Source organism: Gasterosteus aculeatus, chromosome 16 (genome assembly GCF_964276395.1).
Source record: "Gasterosteus aculeatus chromosome 16, fGasAcu3.hap1.1, whole genome shotgun sequence".
NCBI classification, from domain to species: domain Eukaryota; kingdom Metazoa; phylum Chordata; class Actinopteri; order Perciformes; family Gasterosteidae; genus Gasterosteus; species Gasterosteus aculeatus.
In genome coordinates this window covers 9,673,568-9,693,665 of record NC_135704.1, presented here as the reverse complement: position 1 = coordinate 9,693,665, position 20,098 = coordinate 9,673,568, and the positions used below count along the sequence as shown (strand labels likewise).

General features: G+C 41.8%; 1 protein-coding gene across 1 annotated transcript; it reads right to left on the bottom strand.

The window, feature by feature from the left end:
* Nucleotides 1–7,257: 7,257 nt before the first annotated feature.
* Nucleotides 7,258–13,809, bottom strand: slitrk5b (SLIT and NTRK-like family, member 5b). The gene is made up of 2 exons (XM_040202341.2): nucleotides 13,400–13,809; nucleotides 7,258–12,973 (listed from the first exon to the last, which is right to left on the bottom strand). Exon 2 carries the CDS (start codon nucleotides 12,922–12,924, stop codon nucleotides 10,321–10,323), a length of 2,604 nt encoding a protein of 867 aa, XP_040058275.2. The 5' UTR covers nucleotides 12,925–12,973; nucleotides 13,400–13,809; the 3' UTR covers nucleotides 7,258–10,320.
* Between the last annotated feature and the right edge of the window lie 6,289 nt (nucleotides 13,810–20,098).

Here is a 20,098-nt window from a genome sequence, read left to right as displayed (position 1 = left end):
AAAAAACATAATATAACAACATTGTGTTGTGCTGCACGTTATTGTACACCATTTATATTTCATGGACATGCAATATGGGGGAAAAGATGTCTCTTGTGACGGTGTATTGCGAAGACATTCATTGACAGGGCAGACTAAGTTAAATTAAATAGGAGTAGTGCCTCTCCGAGTCGTATCCACCGTGTGACAAATACAGAATCCTAGTTGTTCGAGGGAAGTGGTGCGCAAGAAGATTTTATCTGCTGTGATACAGGAGGCACATTTTAAATGAGTGCTCAGCCGACACTAAATGAAAGCCTCCACCAAAAGCAGAAAAATAGACTCACATACAAAAAAAGTTCCTTCACAAAAGCAATTTCTTGTTCTCTTTCTCTGGAACTGTACCACTTATGCTTTGATCTAAGTCAGCACAGGTTTTCTTCAGCTCTCAAAACCACATATTTAATGGATTTGACTGTATGGAACCCCAACGTGGTTGACCTCATTCCGGAGGATTGATGCATTATGGGACCTTCTGATCAGAAAGAGCTTTAAATAATTTCTGCCATCGTGGCTTATTGCTTATCAACGTATCCTGCTGCTGATTAGACTCCATCCCTGCTTTAATCCGGACAACTTAATTATACAGGAGATGTCCGATTCCCAAGGACGCTTTCATTTCTAGTGTGGTGTGAATACTTGATGTTGCCACCCCCCTGTGCCATAGAAATCTAGAGGGAGAGAAGGACATGTATGCGGGGTAATTGTGATTTATATATTACATGCATGACAAAATCTCAATCAAGATGAATCTGAATTGAACCAAATTGGATAGTCAGCCCTAATGAAACATAAAAAAATGCATCCTTTGGTCAATGCGCAGTACATTTGTATTTCATTACACACTCTGTCAGTAAATAAACAGGTGTCCATAAACAAAGTAGGCCATCACCTCGAAAATTGGCTTGATTATTGTAGTTAACATGCTTCACTTCTGATAATTCAAATGTATGAGACTAAACAAGTATAACAAAGTATACGTTGCCACAGCAACCAACCTTTTCCCCGCTTGACTGTTTTCCTGTGAGTGGATGTTTTATGTCTTTGATCTAGTAGCCAGTGGCTAGGTGAGGGGTTTAACTGTGTTACACAAAGTGGAAGAATCCTCCCAGTGGGTAAAAGAACCCATCAAGATCCCAATCGACGCTTTGATTAAAGGAGAGGAAATATATGGCGTTATCTGTTCTCAGGAGTTTATCATCTCCCAGGAATCCAATTCCGTCTCTCAAACGTCTGGCGTATTTCCTTGCAAGAAAAATAAAACACAGAAGGAAGATTCTAAGGATCTAATTCTATTTGTAAAAGATCTTTTTCTTCTCTTTTTTTTGTCGGATTGCTAAGATTTAGATTAAGATACAATAAATGTGTACATATACCTCCAAACAACTCAGGTGTACGCACAAATATGCAGGAACTGTGCTGAATTATTAACAGACATTTTGGAATCTAAAATAGTAGCTTTGAATAATTCATTTTAAATTCTTTCATATTGTAAAACCAGTGTGGAGATTGATTTGACATCACTCTTAAGTCTTATCTCCTTCATCCTTAGCGTTTCTTTAGTTTGCTGTGCAGAGGAGTCACATTTAGTATCTTCCCAAGATAGCCGCGAGGATGTTCCCCACATACGCAGAGCGCAGCTGCAGCAGGTGGCGGAAGTGTTACAAAATAGATGCAAATAAATGTTTTCAGGCTTTCCAGAGGGGCGATCATTTACAATTCAGGCCGTCACATTGTTTCAACTGGCCTACGTGAAAAGGGTTTAGTGACGGATTTCAATAAGCCACTCGGTGCAGGAGGAGATCCTGTTCCTTACTCGCCTTTGCAAAGAGACTGCAGGTCTTTCGTATTTTTATGGGGGGAGGTTCCTGTTTATTATTGTTCACAAATGACAATACAAATTTATATCACTTAGCCTCTTGGTCTCCGTCTGTGTGTCTGGTTTGCGGTAAAAACCGTGCGACCTCCCCGTCGGCCATGCATCATTACCCTTGTCGGTTGCACCTGCGCCCCGTATATAAACTACCTGCCACACTAATACACACAATTCAAACATATTATACACAGAAATAGCTAATGGCTCCTACAAAGGGCTTTGCTGTTTATCTGGTTGCCGCGGCTTGATGTTTCGTCGAGTGATGGAATGTGTCGGGCCTGCAATCACCTGAGCTGCTGCAGCTGATGCTGCACATTGCAGCGGCAGATGCAGCTGCGTTACAGATTCATCAGGGATCGGCGGCGCTCTCTTTGGATGTGTTCTAAACCATAAGAGTGCTAACCTCAGCTAAGACGGTAGTTTTGTGTTAGGCTCAGCATGTTTTTGTTTAGTTTGTGAATCTAGATCTAAGCCAGTACTTCTCATCCCTTCTCTACGTGTGTATACATATATACAGTATGTATATACATCACTATATATATATATATATATATATATATATATATATATATATATATATATATTATTGGAGGTGCCTTGCATGCCACTGATACAATTCTTTTTTGATCACAGGTAACAATATGATGAAGAATTCATGTGGTTTAAATAATGCATGACAGAACAAGACGAAGTCATGCTTGTAGCTATGTGAGGCTGTTCTCGGGCACGAGGGTGTTGAAGCTAGATAACGCCGGCCTCAATGCTGAGCTTCCTGATGTTCAGCGTCTTCACAATCTCTGCGTCATATTCAAGCACACAAACATTTGATGGTTTCCTAAGTTTAATGGATGTCGAGGAAAAGAGAATCTGGGGATCAGCAAAAGCTTTCAGGACGAAAGTCAGGAGACAATGAACGTCAGAATAAAAAATGTTGAGCCAATCCGTCAAGTAGATTTCACTGGACAAGTGAAAATGTTTGGACTTAAATTGCATGAACAGTCAGGGAATCAGAATCAAGTAATGTAGTCATCTCTATATATTTTATGTGAACATATGCAGTGGATGTTGATGTTGTTGTAGGTGTGTGTAAACGTTCTCATTTACAGCAATGATGTAATTTAATTTAAAGGTTCTGTCGAATTTACAGAGTATCTGTTGACATTCAAGTGTATTATCTTTTAAATATTTAAAGGATTACCTGCTAGATATATCCAGTTTTGTGCATTACTAATAAACGGTTTAGCTTAGGCACATACAATTGTTGTAACAATATATATTTTTAATTCTTGTAACAATATATATATATATATATATATTACATGACATCTTTCAAGTAATTCAAAGGGACCTGTTTTTGTTTTTAACAAAATAAAAACAATCCTTGTCAAAACTGGTGAAGACTTCAAATGGTTGGCTGGATACGCTTGACGTGTCTTTTGGGAAATCTTGGCAGTTAACCAACAATAGCCTGTCAGTTATCCAGTCAACGGAGAAGAACCGAAGTGGAGTCTTACATAAATTGCTATGAGCGTCCTCAGTATTACCGGAGCTGACACATGCTAGCAGGTCTCCTCAGTCTTTTGGCTTTGGAGGAATTGTGTAGTTGCACAATACGTAACAATAGGAACAACTTGAAAGAACTGTTTTGATGCAATGCCACCAGCGCACAGTACACAGCCTTCAGCAAATAATGTTTTTCGGTGTAGTTAATGAGGAGCAATAGGGATGGTCAAACGCTGAGGCATAGAGTTACCGCTCTTTGAAGTGCTTCTTTCTAAATATTAATGATATTCATGACCTATTTGCTACTTCACTTTATGCAAATTCATGATGGGCTCGTTGCCTTAATGCATTCATAGAGAACACGAAAATGCTGTTGGCACGACAATAATATAATTAATGAGGGAGTGTATGAATAAACTTTGTAACCACAACCAAGAATGTGGCCATGACACTGCGATTGCACTTCTTTTGGACATCTGAACAATTGCGAAAATTAAAGTCAAAGTCGGGATCTCATTATATTATAACAACAAAACAACCTGGGTGAAGACATTTGTTTGACAGCTTGTACATGCCAGTGCTCCCCGGGGTCCAGAAGTTGGTTACCCAACACTCCCACCTAGCCATCTGTCTGAATTCATTGTGGCTAGAATGCACACGGCAAAGAGGGACGGAAACACGGAAAAGTGCTTTCAGGAACCACAGTGCACCCTGAGCCTGTCACGGGAGCTAAGTTTAAAGTCAGTGTCTTGCCTCGAACTGTATGCTGCTTAAAAAGTTGACTTCAAGTTTGAATATAATAGGGTCTGAGTCGCCACCAACTAAGAAAAGAGCAAAGTGGGTCCACGGTGCTGTGCACGAGACAAATACTCACAAATACATCTGCGACGCACTGAAGCTTGTGGTCGTACGTAACTAGGATTCATACTGAAACTGCAGTTGTGTATCTGACGCCGTGCCGCAGCGGAAACAATGACTTTCAAACCTCACACGATCATAAGATGTTCTGCATTTTGTTGTTAAATTGATTTTAAGATGATTTTAAAAATATTGGTAATATTGTGGTAAATCTCACCACATTTAAACAGTACATTTATTCCTTTTTTACAGCTCAGATAAAATACTACTTGTGAAAAGAACCATTGGCAGATGTAGTGCGGTTTGTTGGCTCGCTCCAGCTGTCGGTTCAGTTTTAGGAGATGGCCAGAGAAGGGAAGAGGGAAATGTGCAACAGTGCAGCAATAGCTGCATTTAAATTTAGACTGCCACAGTGCATGAGCAATCTTTTATTGTCCCCTTACACTTCACAGCAAAGTCACATGTTGTTGGCGTGTAGAGTTTTCAGAGCATATTGTACGAAATAAAGCAGCGTGCGTTGGTCTAGCTGTGAAAAACAAGGCTCAAGGCTCAGCGTGATTGTATTAAAATGATACTACGATTTCATGCCCCTCTTGCTGTCTTTGGGCTTGAGTATAAACCATTATTGCTCTGGGAGGGACACTTATTTTAGCGTTAGAATTGTCTCCCCCCTCTCTCCACTAAATGAGGAAAACACCAACAGGGCCCTTTCAGGTCACATCTCTTTCACATCAGGACGAGACGGCGCTATAATGGATCACCCCGGTCTGCCGCATTTATAAATAAACTTGCCGTGAGACAAGAAACCGATTTAGAGCTGCAATGTAAGTCACACTTAATCATAAACGCGGCAGTCCACCGAGGCCTGTTTGTTGGCACTATAAATGACGGGCTAAAGCGTGTCAGTCCGTTATAGCAGTTATATTGACACTTCAGGCCAAGATACAGAGGAGGACGTGCCCTTGATGCGCTGAAGTGCCATGAGGAAGATGGGCTGATAAAAAAAGTGGGTGGATAACAGGCTTGGACAGAGGTTAATGCAAGACGAGCGACTCAGCAGGGCGGCAGATGAGCAGCACAGTGTGCCGCTAACTGGTGGAGAGACATGATTTTATTCACGGTGGATCATTTGGCGTGGGGGGAAATATTAAAAATCGCCTGAATGGAGGCAGGAAGCCTCAAAGAATGGTATCATGGATGCAGCCTACGGTCTGACATTGTAATACGCAGCACTCAAGCGCTTTGAAAGCGTCTTGAAAACATCAATTCACTGTATTCACAACATTTAGCTTCACCAAAGATTTTCCTTTCTTTCTCAGTGTAAAAAATGATTCTCATGTTTAGTGTGTAGTACAATAAACGTCTGGATGAAAAGGGATTTTGTCACTTTTTTCACTTTGGCAGACATAAGCCTGGATAAGCCCTCAGAAATATTAGTGGGTCTCCCACAAATGCTGTTTCCAGTTGTTGCAAATAAACTGGTCAAGTTTTGCACATCCCGAATCCAAATCCCCCTTCTGTTTTAAATAATAATATATAAATGACAGTTTATGGTCATACTGTCATTCATCAATTATTATTGAAGCCGTGTATTTGGCTGCTGTCGTTGTACGAAACATTGAAAGACAGAATAATAGGAAAAAGTATAGCCTCATTGGTCGGCTGAAGTCCTTCAGGCAAGCATGAATACACTCTGAGTCAATGATTTATGCACCCACTCTCACACACACACACACACAAAGTGAGAAAGAGAGAGACAGAGCATTGCCGCACATGGAAACAGAAGACTGAAAAGGCTTCAGGGACAGAAACACAGTCTGAGAGTAACAACTGGAACACATACATATGTTGCCAGATGTGAGATTCCGCTAGTCGCCATGAAAGAAACAGAGACATATCGAAGAGGTTTCTGATTCAGTGGTATTTCTGCTGTGTTTGCTCGACTGATTTAAGCTATAGTAAAGCTTTTTCCTTTGGCGAATGCTTACAGTCACAATATGCTGTCTTCACACTGCCTGACACATCTCTTCAAGCTTACATAATGTAGATCTGCCCTAATTTCTCTCTCCCTGGCTGAATTGCGTACTTCAAGCAGCTAAGCAACATACCACTGCCCATCTGACAAACATTGAGTCAAGAGGTGATCCACTGTTGGTTTGCTGTCTTATTATCACGTGGACCTTCCTTGTCATTAAGGCCAAAATGCAAAGCGGGGTAATGTAGTCGGTGCCAGCTTTGGTCTTTCGACGTGTACAAAGACGTGCAACAAAGAGTAATTAAACATCAGGGCTGAGTTACAAATGGCTTCACAGTCGTGGGTGTAATACATCAAATAGCTTTCTTGTGTCAGGTAATTGGATGTTTTCAAGGATACTGCTGTGTTTGCAAATACTGTAGTTTCTCTGCGAGTGTCTTGGTGCATCTGCATGCAGAAGTGTTGATGATTCACAGTTAGGTCCCTTATTTACTTTATCCCAGATCTATGCACATGGCAATTGAAACAGCAAATACATCCTGTGTTGTACCTTTGTTGCCATGAGATGCTCAAGAAGAAACATTTTGAATTAAATAGTGTAAAAGAGACTCGTCTTTGTTAAAAGTACATTTTGTAATACAGCCATCGGCTTGTTCTTCTATGTGCAGCTGTTGTTACGCTTTAGGCATCAGTTAATCATTTCATCATTTCGTTTATCCATGAGACAATTGATTATTTGAGTTGTTGTCAGAATGTATAAGCGTGGTAACTATCTCAATGTTGATTATGCAACGCGGCCCTTTTCTCTATTTGCCAACTGCATAAATGAAACTATGACAACGTCTTAAACTGGACATTTGAATTATATATTGTAATTTTGAGAAATGTTTTTAAAAATGCCAATGGCGTTTTGTGCAGCATTTTCAAACCTTTCCCCTATATGCACTATGACATTTACCTCACACACCAAGGCTTGGGGGGTAAAGGGAACGCAAAAACAAGGGTATTCCAAATGAACACATATATTTTATTCATCAGCTAACAACTAGAGACACAGCACATTGTAGATATATTTACCCCACGTATTCCTAGTTGCACTGTGTTCCTGCAATGAGAGACCAGGATTTGGCTTTTCCAAGCCGATGCAAGTTTGAACAGAAATGCTGATGAAGTGTTCTATTTACAAATCAGAGGTTGACATAGAAAAGAATCATATGAAAAACAAAGAAAAACAAAGAGAAGCAAAAATACAAATTTAAGACACTAAATGGATTTCCTCTTCAACTGCATAAATACACAGGACAGTCACATTCCAATTAAACTTTCTGCGTTATCAGTATTTGCGGTTTCACGTGTGACAAATATTAACATTTGGTCTTTGATTACAAAAAGCAGAATGAGCAAAACATATAAAAAATGTTTGTTATATACAGTGTTCCATTACACAATTGTTTGAGCAAGATTCTCACAAATTGAAATAAACATCATTGGAAATGAAAAGTTTAACGTTTTGGGTGAATTTTCCTCCAAACACACTGCCAGAATATATATTTTTGCATTAGTTTGGTCGCACAAAATCTACTACACATAAACAAAAGATTATTTTGAGAACTGAAACAACGACTGAATGACGGCCACCGCTCACAATAAAACCATTTGTTGGTCTGTCTGTGCAGGTTTACAGTGTTTTTTACCACCAACTTCACAGCAATATATTAATAAAAACAAATACTACATGTAACCAAGTACAACCCTGTGCAGGTTTAAATCATGCAGCACTGTGTCCATTTCATCTCATTGGTTATGACGAATGTCCAAAGAGCAGACACAGGTCAAGTGACAAAATAATCACAAAACGAAATTAGAAGAAGTGAAAGGCAACCAACCAAAGACGGATACTTGATAAACAACATGACTAACGCTGAAGTGTAATTCATGGTGACATGCAGACCACGTCCAAATACCCCATGTCCTCTAATTAGCTGAGTTAAGATGACAGGTCTTGTGCATAATACTGCTTGAGTTGATGACGCGAGTTCACCCGGTGTATTAAACTATGGGAAATTCAGATTTTTAGGCTTATACGCTATTGACCCAGAAATTGATTCAACTGCATTATGACTTGATGACGAGCTTCTTGCATAAACGCAACTCTATCTGCTCAGGCATTCGTTTTTGTGCTTTTATTTCTTATGGCTAAATCTCATGCGGACCTTCATGTTTTTGCTGCACACATTTGTTGCACTCTCCATCAAACTCTCCCAGAAAAAGCGACTGTTTTGGCAGTCAAATCACCAGATTTTATGCAACCCTACTCCAAACAGATAAGAACCAACAATGCCAAATAATTAGTGGGTGTTATTCTTTATGAAGTAATACCCCAAAATCCACTTATTATTCCTCTACTCATTTAATTACAAATAAATTAAGTTGAAAAAAAAATTATCCAAGAGATTTTAAAAGAGTTCCTCTTAATATTCACGAGTTGAACATTTCAAATAAACACATATGGGATGTGGTCATATCACGTTCACGAGTGTCCGAGGGGATGAGCTGTTGGTATTTCACACAGATTGTCCAAGTATTCTCTACGTCTATGCTTAGTGCAGGATATTTCAACATGTGGTGGTTTTGTATACAGGAATCAATTCTACTCGTATGGCTATTTGCACATGTTAGCATAATAAACGTGTTAGAAAGTGACATCATTGGTGACCTGTGGTCACGAGTGCATTTTTAAGAAAAGAGAAAACAAAGAATACCCATATTTGTTTCTATAAAAATATGCAGTCATTTAATGTATGTTTTATCAGGGCCACAAGGCCAACATGTTTGGCTTAAATTCATCTGAATTCCAAATAGAAGTTGATGTATTATACCCATACCACGTATTGCACATCTACTCAAATGCATTGCAACTTGAAGACAATTTGTGTGGATGCAGACATATAAAGAAAAGAGGTTGTAAGTTCTCAATGAAACACGGGGATGTGTTTTGATGTACTCCTCTGAATTATTAAGCGTTGGATACATACGGAGCTGATTGTTGTGTTAAGGGTTGTGGATCTGGTGATAATACATTTATAAGCGCTATCACTTTTTGCATCTGTGAAGTATGATAGACGATAAAATATATGATAAATACATCTTCTGTCTGTTACATTACACTGGAATAGCGTTGTGATTCTAATCTTTTAGTTGCAATGTTTGTGAGTAGAGGTAAAATACATTGATATTCATATCTTACATAAAATTGCAACATGTTTCAATAATCAGTCAAAGCAGGTAGTTTAGAGTTGGGGAGGCTGTGAGGAAACACCACAGATTAGATCTGTTTAGCATATTTTTAGGATACTAATTCATCTACCCTTAGATCTGTAAGTGAGAAAGCAGTTTTATTGAGCTCAAATGAGATTGTTAGTGTTAGGGTTAACCCTAGGGTTCCCACAGCTTTGCATACTCGATAAAAACAACCTGTAATTTGATAAAAAAAAAAAAAGACCAATTTTCACCAGAGCACAATTTCCTAATTTGTGTGAATTCTGTCGACACTTGAACACAGGTATGATTCACGCTTACTCATGAATGCACTGATTGAATCTCATGTGTGAGTTTAGTCTTGAATAAATTCGACAGAACTGGAATCTAGGCCTAAAAATGTAACAAAAACCTGGCTTATTTGGGGATAACAACATATCATCTGCACACTTCATTAACCCTCATGAAATACAGCTAATTTGAGAGTTCAAAGCTCACAATTTTGTTGTTGAAAAACCTCCAGGATGTTTTTTTTATGTTGGGATGAGTCATGAGAGCCCCGAACATCTGTTTGTTTGTTCATATTAACAATTTTAAACCACAATGTTCTACACCACAGGGGTAAAGGGATAAGTGCTACTTTAAAACGAGTACACTCCCCTTTATTAGTCAACCTTGTGACACACGATTCCCAGAAATACATAATGTCCCTCACAATTCATTGTACCAACAAGGGTGATGAAAGAGCACGGTATGTTTTTTTGAACATGGTTTGATTCCTGATAAAAATGAATCACATGTTTCAAGTCTCTCAAAACTGTGTGAATGTTGTTCTTTTCTCAAGAACCTCAAGGTAATCGGGATCGATATGAAGCTTTGCCTTTAGCTCCCAGTACTCACTCCTGTTGGGCTCCACGTACACAGTACTTGGTGACGCACAATAGAGTATCGTCTGTTGTATTCTTTCTGGGTGCACGTATTGATGCCTGGCATCAAAGTCAGAGGCATACGGACTCGACAAATGCGCCGCATGCCTGCATGGTAGCGTCTTGCTGTGGCACGTGTGCTTGTCGGGCTCCAGTACATCTCGGTAGTAAGACTGGTCGTCCTGGTGAGGGGTTGAGGTCTTGTTAAGAGGCTCTGGGGTGGTGACGCTGTATTCCGAGCTTATGGCGTTACTTGCTGCCTCTTCGTCCGAGTTACCCAGAAAAGCGCCGCTCAGTTCATCGAAGTCCCTGAACCCATCGGCCGATCGGCTGTCCGTAGGGCTCTGGACTGTGGTTCTGCCTGCGGATTCCATGGGTTGTGGGATGTACTCGTAAACACGTCCAGCAGACGTTCTGACTTTCGGAATGGATCCCGTTTTGTAGAGACCATACTCAATGTTAAGAGAGCTAATGCAAGCGTTCATGGAGTTATTATGCTCGTTTTGACACTTTTGATGTCGCTTTCTCGTTACCACAAACAATCCTGCAGCCACAAACACGGACACAATGAACATGAGGAGAAGGGCAAGGATCATCACGGATAAAGGAATGGCGCTGAATTGTACGTCAGAGTCCAAGGATGTTTCTATAGTGATGGTGCTGCCAGGGAAAGATTCTTCAGAGGGTGGGATGACGGAGGCAAGTGTGTCAGAGTTATTGGGGCAAAGATTTGTCGTCTTAATGTATCTCATGTCCTCTCCAGCTAGCCTTTTGGGTGAACCACAGATGACATTGTTCACCACCGTGCCCGTGCTAAGCAGCTCCAGCCACGTCTTCAGCTCCAGGATGCTACAAGAGCATTCCCAGGGGTTCTCAAATAAATCGACTTGCACCAGTGCTGTAAGCTGATCTAGCACGCCGCGGACCGGGAGATATCGCAAATGGTTGCTACGAAGGTTGAGCCTGGCTAATGACAGGCCATTAAATGTTCCCACGGGCAACGTTTTCAAGAGGTTATTGTTCAGAAAGAGCAGCTGAAGTTTAGGTACGTGCTGAAAGGTGTCAGAACCAACCTCTTTAATGATGTTGTATTCTAAATATAAGAACTGTAGAGTCTCCAGTCCGTAAAACATGTCAGCTGTTAGATGGTCAATCAAATTCCCATTGAGGTAAAGTCTTCTTAGATGTGTCAGATCGCCAAAAGCTTGGTCATGTATGCGAGATACTCGATTGTTACCAAGATGAAGCAAATCCAACCCAGTCGCCTCAATAAAATTGGATCGACGCACCACCGGGATATAATTCCCTGTTAGATACATCTTTTTAGGATTGTACGGTTTGGGATTTAAATCAGAGATGTATTCGATCTTTCGTTCCTGGCAGTTCACATTCAGGCCGAGGTCTGAAATTTGAAGGTTGCAGGTGCAGGCAGTCGGGCAATCTAAAGGCACAGGGGACTTGGTTTGATATGAAATAATTTGCCCATAATTTTGTGTTTTTTTAGACGGGACGCGAGCAGTGGGCCTTGATTTTAATTTGCCTGACTGGCGAGGTCCCTTAGTGGGTCTTGATGAGGACCGGGCAATCCCAGACGAGGTAAATGAGGCTGTGACTGGAGCTGGCGCGGTCCTGCGGTATGCATCGGTGCTCAAATGTGGCAGGGGTGGCATCTCGTATTCAGCAATGGCTCTCCTCGGGCACAACTCCTGCTTTGAAACCTCATCAAGATCCCTCCCATGAAGCCGGAAAGGGAACTCACAAACAACATCGCCCACCAACGCAGTGTACGATATGCTCTCGAGCCACGTTTTAAGTGCTATCAGCTCACACGAACAGTTCCACGGGTTCTCCTCCAGCTGTAACTCCACGACGCTCTTCATGTGCTCCAGCAGACCTGAGTAGGGAAGCACTTTGAGCTGATTCCCCCTTAAATCCAAATGAGTCAAGGGTACATACTGGAAAATGTTCACCGGCAGACTAGATATTAAGTTGTCATTGAGAATCAGGACCTCCAGATTTCGAAGTCTGCTCAAGGCATTAGGGGCTACGTGAGTTATGTAATTATAATCAATTTGCAGATATTCCAGACTTTCAAGGCCAAAGAAAAACTCTTCCTTCAAGGCATCGATTTTGTTATTGTTGAGATGCAATCGTTTTAATCCCTGAAGTCCATTAAAAGCTCCTGCTTCAACCTCAGATATTTCATTATTTCCCAAATGCAATATGGTAAGTCCTTTGTACTCAACAAACTCATCGACGGACAGCTTTTTCAAAAGATTGCCCGTAAGCAGCAGATGATACTGTGAGAAGTACACTGGCTTAATGTCTGAGAGACTTACAACTCCTCTGTTTTCACAGCTCACGGTGAGTATCCCCTCTCTCTCGTCGCAGGCACACAGTCTTTGACATGTTTCCCCGTAACTGCCAAACATCTCAACAGTACCCACTGAGATTGCACTTAGCAAAACATATGAAATCCAAAGATGCATTTTCCTGTGAAATGTTGTCCGAGTCCCGCTAAGGTGTCCTCAATGTCATCTAGAAATAAAAGACAATACATGTCAAAACAGGCAGCAGACAGCAATGAAAGCAACTTCCACACAAGAAGCTGTAGCCTGCATGAGTCAAGGGTTCATTTGCTATTTGCCAGTGGGTAACTTCTCTCTGTTAAAAGGGCTCAAACAAAGCAGGATAGGAAGCAACTCCTTCAAGCTATGTAAATAACAACAACAAAAAAGCAAGGTCAAAGAGAGACATGAGCGCACAACAGACTGAAGGCTGCGGGGGGGAGGGGGGGCGGAAGCCACATCGCGTTTAATTATGAAGACATCAACGCGTAATTAAACGCTGGTTTGAATTTAATGACATGTAAATTAAAGGTTAGCTGAGCCTCCGCATCACAGCGCACAGCCTCGTCAGTCACAGCCGGCATGATTCCGTCTGAGTCGCGGGTGAAATACATACCTCGCGCGCGGCGGCGAAGAGGTGGGCTCGTTTGGGTAATTCAGCGCATCTTTTATATTTAATCCGGCAAAAGCAAAAAAAAAAAAAAAAAGAGGATGTGTTTTCAGCGCGCTTGTGTTTGTGGTTCGTCGGCTCGGATGAAACAAAACGCTGATCAACCGCAAACTGTCAAACGCTTCTCTGTTACCACGCGCTGCCGGGGGAGACGCAGTTATGCCCGGCCACAAAGTTGCTTATTCGCCGTCTCTTTCTCTCTCTCTCTCTCTCTCTCTCTCTCTCTCTCTCTCTCTCTCTCTCTCTCTCTCTCTCTCTCTCTCTCTTGCGCGCGCGCTCTTTCTCGCACCACGTGAACGCAAACACGCACGCGCGCTTAACTCCGTGGTTGGGAGGATGTCATTCCAAGCACAAGGAATCAGCTCGCCGCAGCATCGAAAGATATCACCCCCCCCCCCCCCCCCGAAAACACGTTGACCCCCCGTCAGTAAAGAAAAATCAATGATATCCGTGCTCAGCGGTTCAGACGGTCTGTTTTATTAATACTGGAAACCAAACCAACACGGAAGAGATTGGCCTTTACAGCGATGTATAAGGCCCCAATGTTTCCACTTCCAGAGCATGTTTATTCATATCCCAGCTGCTATTTCTGGAAACATCTGCACAGTCAGTGCACACGGTGACCTGCAGGTGCCAAAATCACTTCCGCCAGTCAGGTGCTGTATAGTTTTAATGGTTACTGATTCAGTCAGAATATATTTTTTCTAAAAAAGAATGTCACACTGATCCCATTTCAGCTCTTGAAAAGCTGCACTAAAGTGCTTTTATGGTCTGTGCAGAACAGCCATACTAATCATATCATCCAATACATAATGGCATTGCCTTGTGTGCTTATGCTTATAATAGGATATGTATTGACCCCCCCCCAACCCCCTCCTTCCTCCATATCCAAGCAGAAAGCTTGCCAATTAGCGTAACACTCTACATATTTGCCTATGGCATCGGGCATGTTCTCACGGTGGCAGATGCAGTTATCTGGTTTCCATCCATCACACATAGAAGCGCCTGAACTGGTGGCACATGTTGCATGGGACCTTTTTTATCTGTTTAGTGATAAAGCACAAGGTAAAAGAAGGAGACCTGTCATTCCTGTATCAACATGATGCGGTAGCGCCCACGTGGAACCATGTCAAGAATGGTTTGGTATATTGTTGTGTCCTCGTGAAGCTACATCCATCATCATCATCATCCTCCCCACTCGGCTCTCGCTCACATGAGAGCAGGCACATCGGGGACACTGCCTGTGGCTCATGCTGGAGAGGATGAAGGCTGTATTCAAGCCGGCATGCAATTCATTCAGGCTTTTTTTCCCCCTTTGCCCTCAGAGGTTTGTGCTAGACCTCAAGCATTAGCTGAACAACATCACTGCTCCACTTTGGCTGCATAAATTAGCATTCATGTTAGTTGCAATGATACGCACAACGTGGTTCAAAACAGCTGTCATCCAAAACATCCAAGTGAGAGAAATTTTTATATATTTTTTTTATGTTAATTAAATAAATTAAATAATGTTTTTTTGCATTTTGATACGTGCTCACACTGGTATCTCTGTGGCGTTTTTCATCCATGGTTACACTGTTCAGAAGGAAAATGAGGCACACACAGGCGATGCATAATCAGAGTCTCATCTCCCCACGTCTTCCACGACACTGAACATAGTCTTCACCAACTGAGAACAGAGGACAGCTACTCTTTACACGCACACACAAACACACACTGGCACACCCACACCTGCACACACACACACACACACACATGCGCAACCCAAAAAATCAGGATCAAAAGCACTGGAAGAAAAATGATGATGACTAACATTTATGTGCTCCAGTCAGACATACAGTACACATATAGTATATATATATATATATATCTATAATCAGGAATCAGGAAACATTTATTACCAAAATATGTCAAACATACAAGGAATTTGTCTTGGCGGTTGGTGCGCGACAGTGTGACAATAGACAACAAGACAGCAGAGCACAAGTAATAAAGTAAAATGAAATGCTAATGCAATGGGTTAGTAGAATAAGGCTATGGGTTAGTATAAAACAAGGGAATAAAGTTAAAGTTTAAATATTAAAAAAAGTAAAAAAATATATATATTAAGCATAAAGAGCGAACAAGTAACAAAGTGACGAGTGACGACAAAGTGATAAATGACAGTTAAAGTGACATGTGCAGTGTGAAGGGGAGTGACCGGTGGAGTGTTATAGTCAGTCAGTGGGGGACCGGCTCTGTTGATGAGCCCGACTGCCGACGGGAAGAAACTGTTGGTGTGGCGGGAGGTCTTAGTCCTGATGGACCTCAGCTTCCTGCCAGATGGAAGGGGCACAAACAGGTTTTGTCCGGGGTGAGAGGTATATATAAATACATATCACCAGGTTTGGTGTGTGGCCATCCAAGATCTCCCCCAAAACTGTTCATTGCATTACGAACAAGCAGCTACGTAATCTCCACCTCCAGAAGGAAAAGATGGAAGATGCCCAAAGCCACAGAAACCAGAAGTTCAACAAGATAGTTTCAACCTTTGAGGCAAAGATAAAACATCTCTTGGGCTGAGCAGCAGAGAGTACCAGAAGTAATGACCTGAGCCTGCAGCAACAGCACTCGGTCATATTTGTAGCTGGGTGCCAAAAGAAGCTTCAGCAGAAAGATCCCGGATCTCAATTAATAGAAGCACAGACTCCATACAGACTCAACAAAGACCTGGACAGAGACAGAGACAAAGACACGGGGACAATGAGATCCCGAATCTCAACAAAAAGAAGGACAGTCTCTCTGAGAACCTCACACAGACCAAAAACCGGCTGAGCAGAAAAACAAACTGAACTTCCTCAGAGGAATGAAGCCTGGCAGGAAAAATATGACACTCTGGAGAAGAAAGAACCGAGCTTGGAGTCCACAATAAAAGCTTGGCAGTCAAACCACAAAGCTCTGGGGGGAAAGTTTAACAGAGCCGGCCAGGAACGAACCATCGGAGGAGGAACCAAAACGCGTGGAGGACCAGAAGAAGGTCCTGGAGGACGTCTGTCTTGAAGTGAGGAGTAACATTAGAGGCCCTCTTTGGCAAGAAGATGGAGGACAGACAGGCAGAGTTTGAGAAATGGAAAGGGAAAATTGCCTGAGAAGGAAAACAAAAACCAAGGTGAAGAAGAAAGGAGACGGGATCGAAAGGTCAAATTCTAGTTTGAACATGCAGCGCTAAGTTGTGTTTGGATGAAAACCAATGAAAACCAATGTGACAGTAATCAGGTGACCAAACTCACACCATTAACAGTAGACGCCATGGACACATTCTTTATATCACAGCGGAAAAATCCACCAAAAATATTCAAATCCAGCAGAGGCGACAGGTGCAGCCGGCAACGAACCGCTCTTTCTTCAGCTAAAATAGATACGGCCACAGAGGAGGATGCGGAGCGCCTGTGATGTATGTTCCTTACAGATGGCGAGTCGCACTTTGTCATCTCTGTCCAGCTGAAGCACAGAAGAACACGCGGCATCCCAGTGAACTTTTCTGCTTTTGTCTGACAGGAACATCACTGTTTGGGCTCTTGCAAGGCTTTGATGCATCGATGCAACACAACGCAGAGCTTTTTGGTAACACATTACGCAAGCATTTCTTTTTGTGGTATAGTCAAAGTATTTTCTGAATTTTAGTCTCCACAAAGGACACTCTAAAGCTCCTATGAATATTTGAAAAAAAATGGTCTAGATGAAATGAATTAAAAAATGATTAAAATATTTGCTTTAATCACTGTCACTGTAGGATGTGTGTGTGGATAGAAGTCCCTGGTACTGAAACAACCTGCAACCACAAAGACAGTAACTAGATGACCAGATGAGTCTTTGGGAGGATCCTTCAATGGAATGGAATTGGAAAAGCACGCGGCCACTGACAAACTCCACCATGCGTAACCTTAAAAATTTGGTGTCCGTCGGGAGTTGTAGTGTTTGTCCAACAAGTTCTGTGCTCTGCCTGAACTAAAGCCACTACTGAATGACATAAAGAGGTCTTTGAACAGAGGACAGAGAACAGGACAGAATAAGCAGAAGATGAAGATCAGGGAGGGACGAAACTGTTAGAGGAAGTAGACTGACGACAGCAGTAACAGAACGTGAGCTTTTTAGTTTTTAGGGCCGTGAAAAACATCCTTGGTTACAGGAAAATCCAACAGAAAGCCGTGTGAGAATCTCTGGTCTCCTCCAACAGAAAAACAAGATGCCCACATTATCAGCCATCATGGATGACACTTCCTGCACCCCGCGTAGATTCTCAAGTGCCCGGGGCAGCCACGACTCTGGCAGGCAGATCCATAAATAAAGGCGCGCGACAACATGTTTTTCACCTCTGCTGCCACGAGGCTCGGAAAACTCCACTATTCTCTGCAGAATTTAAAAAGCGCCATTTACCTGAATAGTTTTTAGGTTTTTTTTTTTTTATCATAAGGCCCCATTGGGTCAAACATAGATGCTGCTTTTACTTTGACACTTTCTTCCAGTTAATTACCCTTAGCTTTCCAACATTTCGACAGAGACCTCTTGGAGACGTTCTAAGGACAGTCGGTGGTCCGTGGAGCTCAGCGTGGACGCTACTGCTCTGATTAAAGAAACTCCATCACAGCTATTGTTCATATGTCGAATGCTGTGGCACCACCTGCTGGTCAAATTTAAGAAATAGGAAAAAGAGACAAAGTGGTGATTGTACTGAGAGTAGCCGCTGACGATATAACAGCTTCATCCTTATGTGAGCATCAAAACTGGTGAACGCCGTTATTCTCACAGTTAGAATGATGTGATTGGATAACTATTTTTAATTCATCCTGAACAAAAGAAAGCAGTTTAGAAATGTATATGTAATTCCACCGTAAACCTCAAGGTGTCGCTGCTGCTTCAGGAAAGACTTGTCGCGTTAAACCAGTCGTGCTCCGTCCTTTGTTATTTCCTGCTATCAAAAGGGTGCGGTGACGTCTAATGATACACAGCTGGGATTCAGTACACTGTCAAACAAAACCAAATAGATTCACTAATTCACGACGGACCAGCGGCAAAAAAACGGTCCCCTGATTAAAGAACAAATCAAAACAGTTGTTGTTTGAAGGTAATTGAGTGTTCAACTTTAGCTGAATAGGAAGTCCTGACAAGTTTACTGAGGCCAATTGCTGTGTGGTGTCTGTACACAGGTGCCGGGGGGCTTCCCACCCTCTTAATTAAACAATACATCCACCTTATCTCAGTTCCTTATGCTGACACGACTCTCCTGCAACTTAAGACATATTTTCTTTGTCCGACAGATCACATGCTAATATTGAATAAACAAGCCTGCCACAATCACCATTCGGGTCTAGAAGGAAACAACTTTGCTGAAACTCTTGGGGGATTTGAGGAACCTCATTGCTAATCGGATTCAGAAAAATCTCTGTGGGCTTTATCTTTGACTCGGAGGACTAAGAGCTAATTACCTTGGTCAGAGAGGTCGTTGTGGAACTTAATGGAAAAGCAACCGTGTGGGGAGTTGAACTTAGTTACAATAAAACAAGCAAAGGTACTGACTGAAATGACTAGAGAAGAAATAATATCTTACAATTGGAAGTTTGAAGGACATCTGCTTCAGTGTAAAACAAATGACAAGTTTACATTTGAAAAAATAACTACTACTACTACTACTATTTTATAGAGAAGCAATGTAGATTAAAATACAACTATTGAACACAGAAAAATACTAATACAGCATGTACCATATAGCTGTTTTAAAAAGTGGTAGTTTTGTGCAAAAATAGTAAAACTGTGCAAATGTTCAGCGTACATAGTATTAAAAAAATAACTGTTTTGATCGTCTTAAATCAGGAGAGGAGCAGAGAGACAGAGACTCAGCTGTGATGTCTGACGTTCAGCTTCTATGACCTACATGTGTGACAATCCAAATTTGACAGTTTACTCATTTCTTTCTGGAGTAATTGTTTCAAAAATTGAATTCTGTCAAACGCTGAGCTACTTTGATTGCCCACTGTTGACACTTTCCCCCAAAGAAACAGGTTGTTACAGACCTCTCTACAGAGAGGAGACCAACGAGGGATTGCGAAAGTGTGACAGCAGGGTACTTGAGCTTTATTTAGCTATGTGCCTTTAATTCACAGGGGGATTGGGTGCAACGACAATTGTTCACAAGCACAGCATTAAAAAAAATGGAGGCTTCTCTGATGTTGCCAGGGTAACCCACATTGTGCCTTTAATGACAGCCCCTGCTCACATCTTGTGGGTGATCATTTGCAGGCCTGATAGTAACCAACTCACGCTGCATGTATCTCTCCGCTGAATAAGTTATTGAGTATTTTTTACTCAATTAGAGTGTATTTTGCTATAAGAAATGAATAGTTTCAGATTCAGTTTCACATGCTAATTAGCGCACAGCGAGTACATTTGCATGCATGTTGTGTCATGTTGTTTGACAGCGTGTCGCTGTATGTTTAAGAGTTTTCTCCCGTTTGCATGCATGTATCCACATGTATCAACATGTTGTTGCGGTTGCCTGGTCTTATGTCCCCGTTCCGCACAGGCGATCATCAATCGGCTGACCGCCACCTCTTTCCCTGCTCTCATGTGGATTTAGTTACAAAACAGAGCGCCGACTGGGACGACATA

Bases quoted from the DNA above. Each gene is read 5' to 3' on its own strand.
- slitrk5b (XM_040202341.2), bottom strand. From the start codon at position 12,924: ATGCATCTTTGGATTTCATATGTTTTGCTAAGTGCAATCTCAGTGGGT.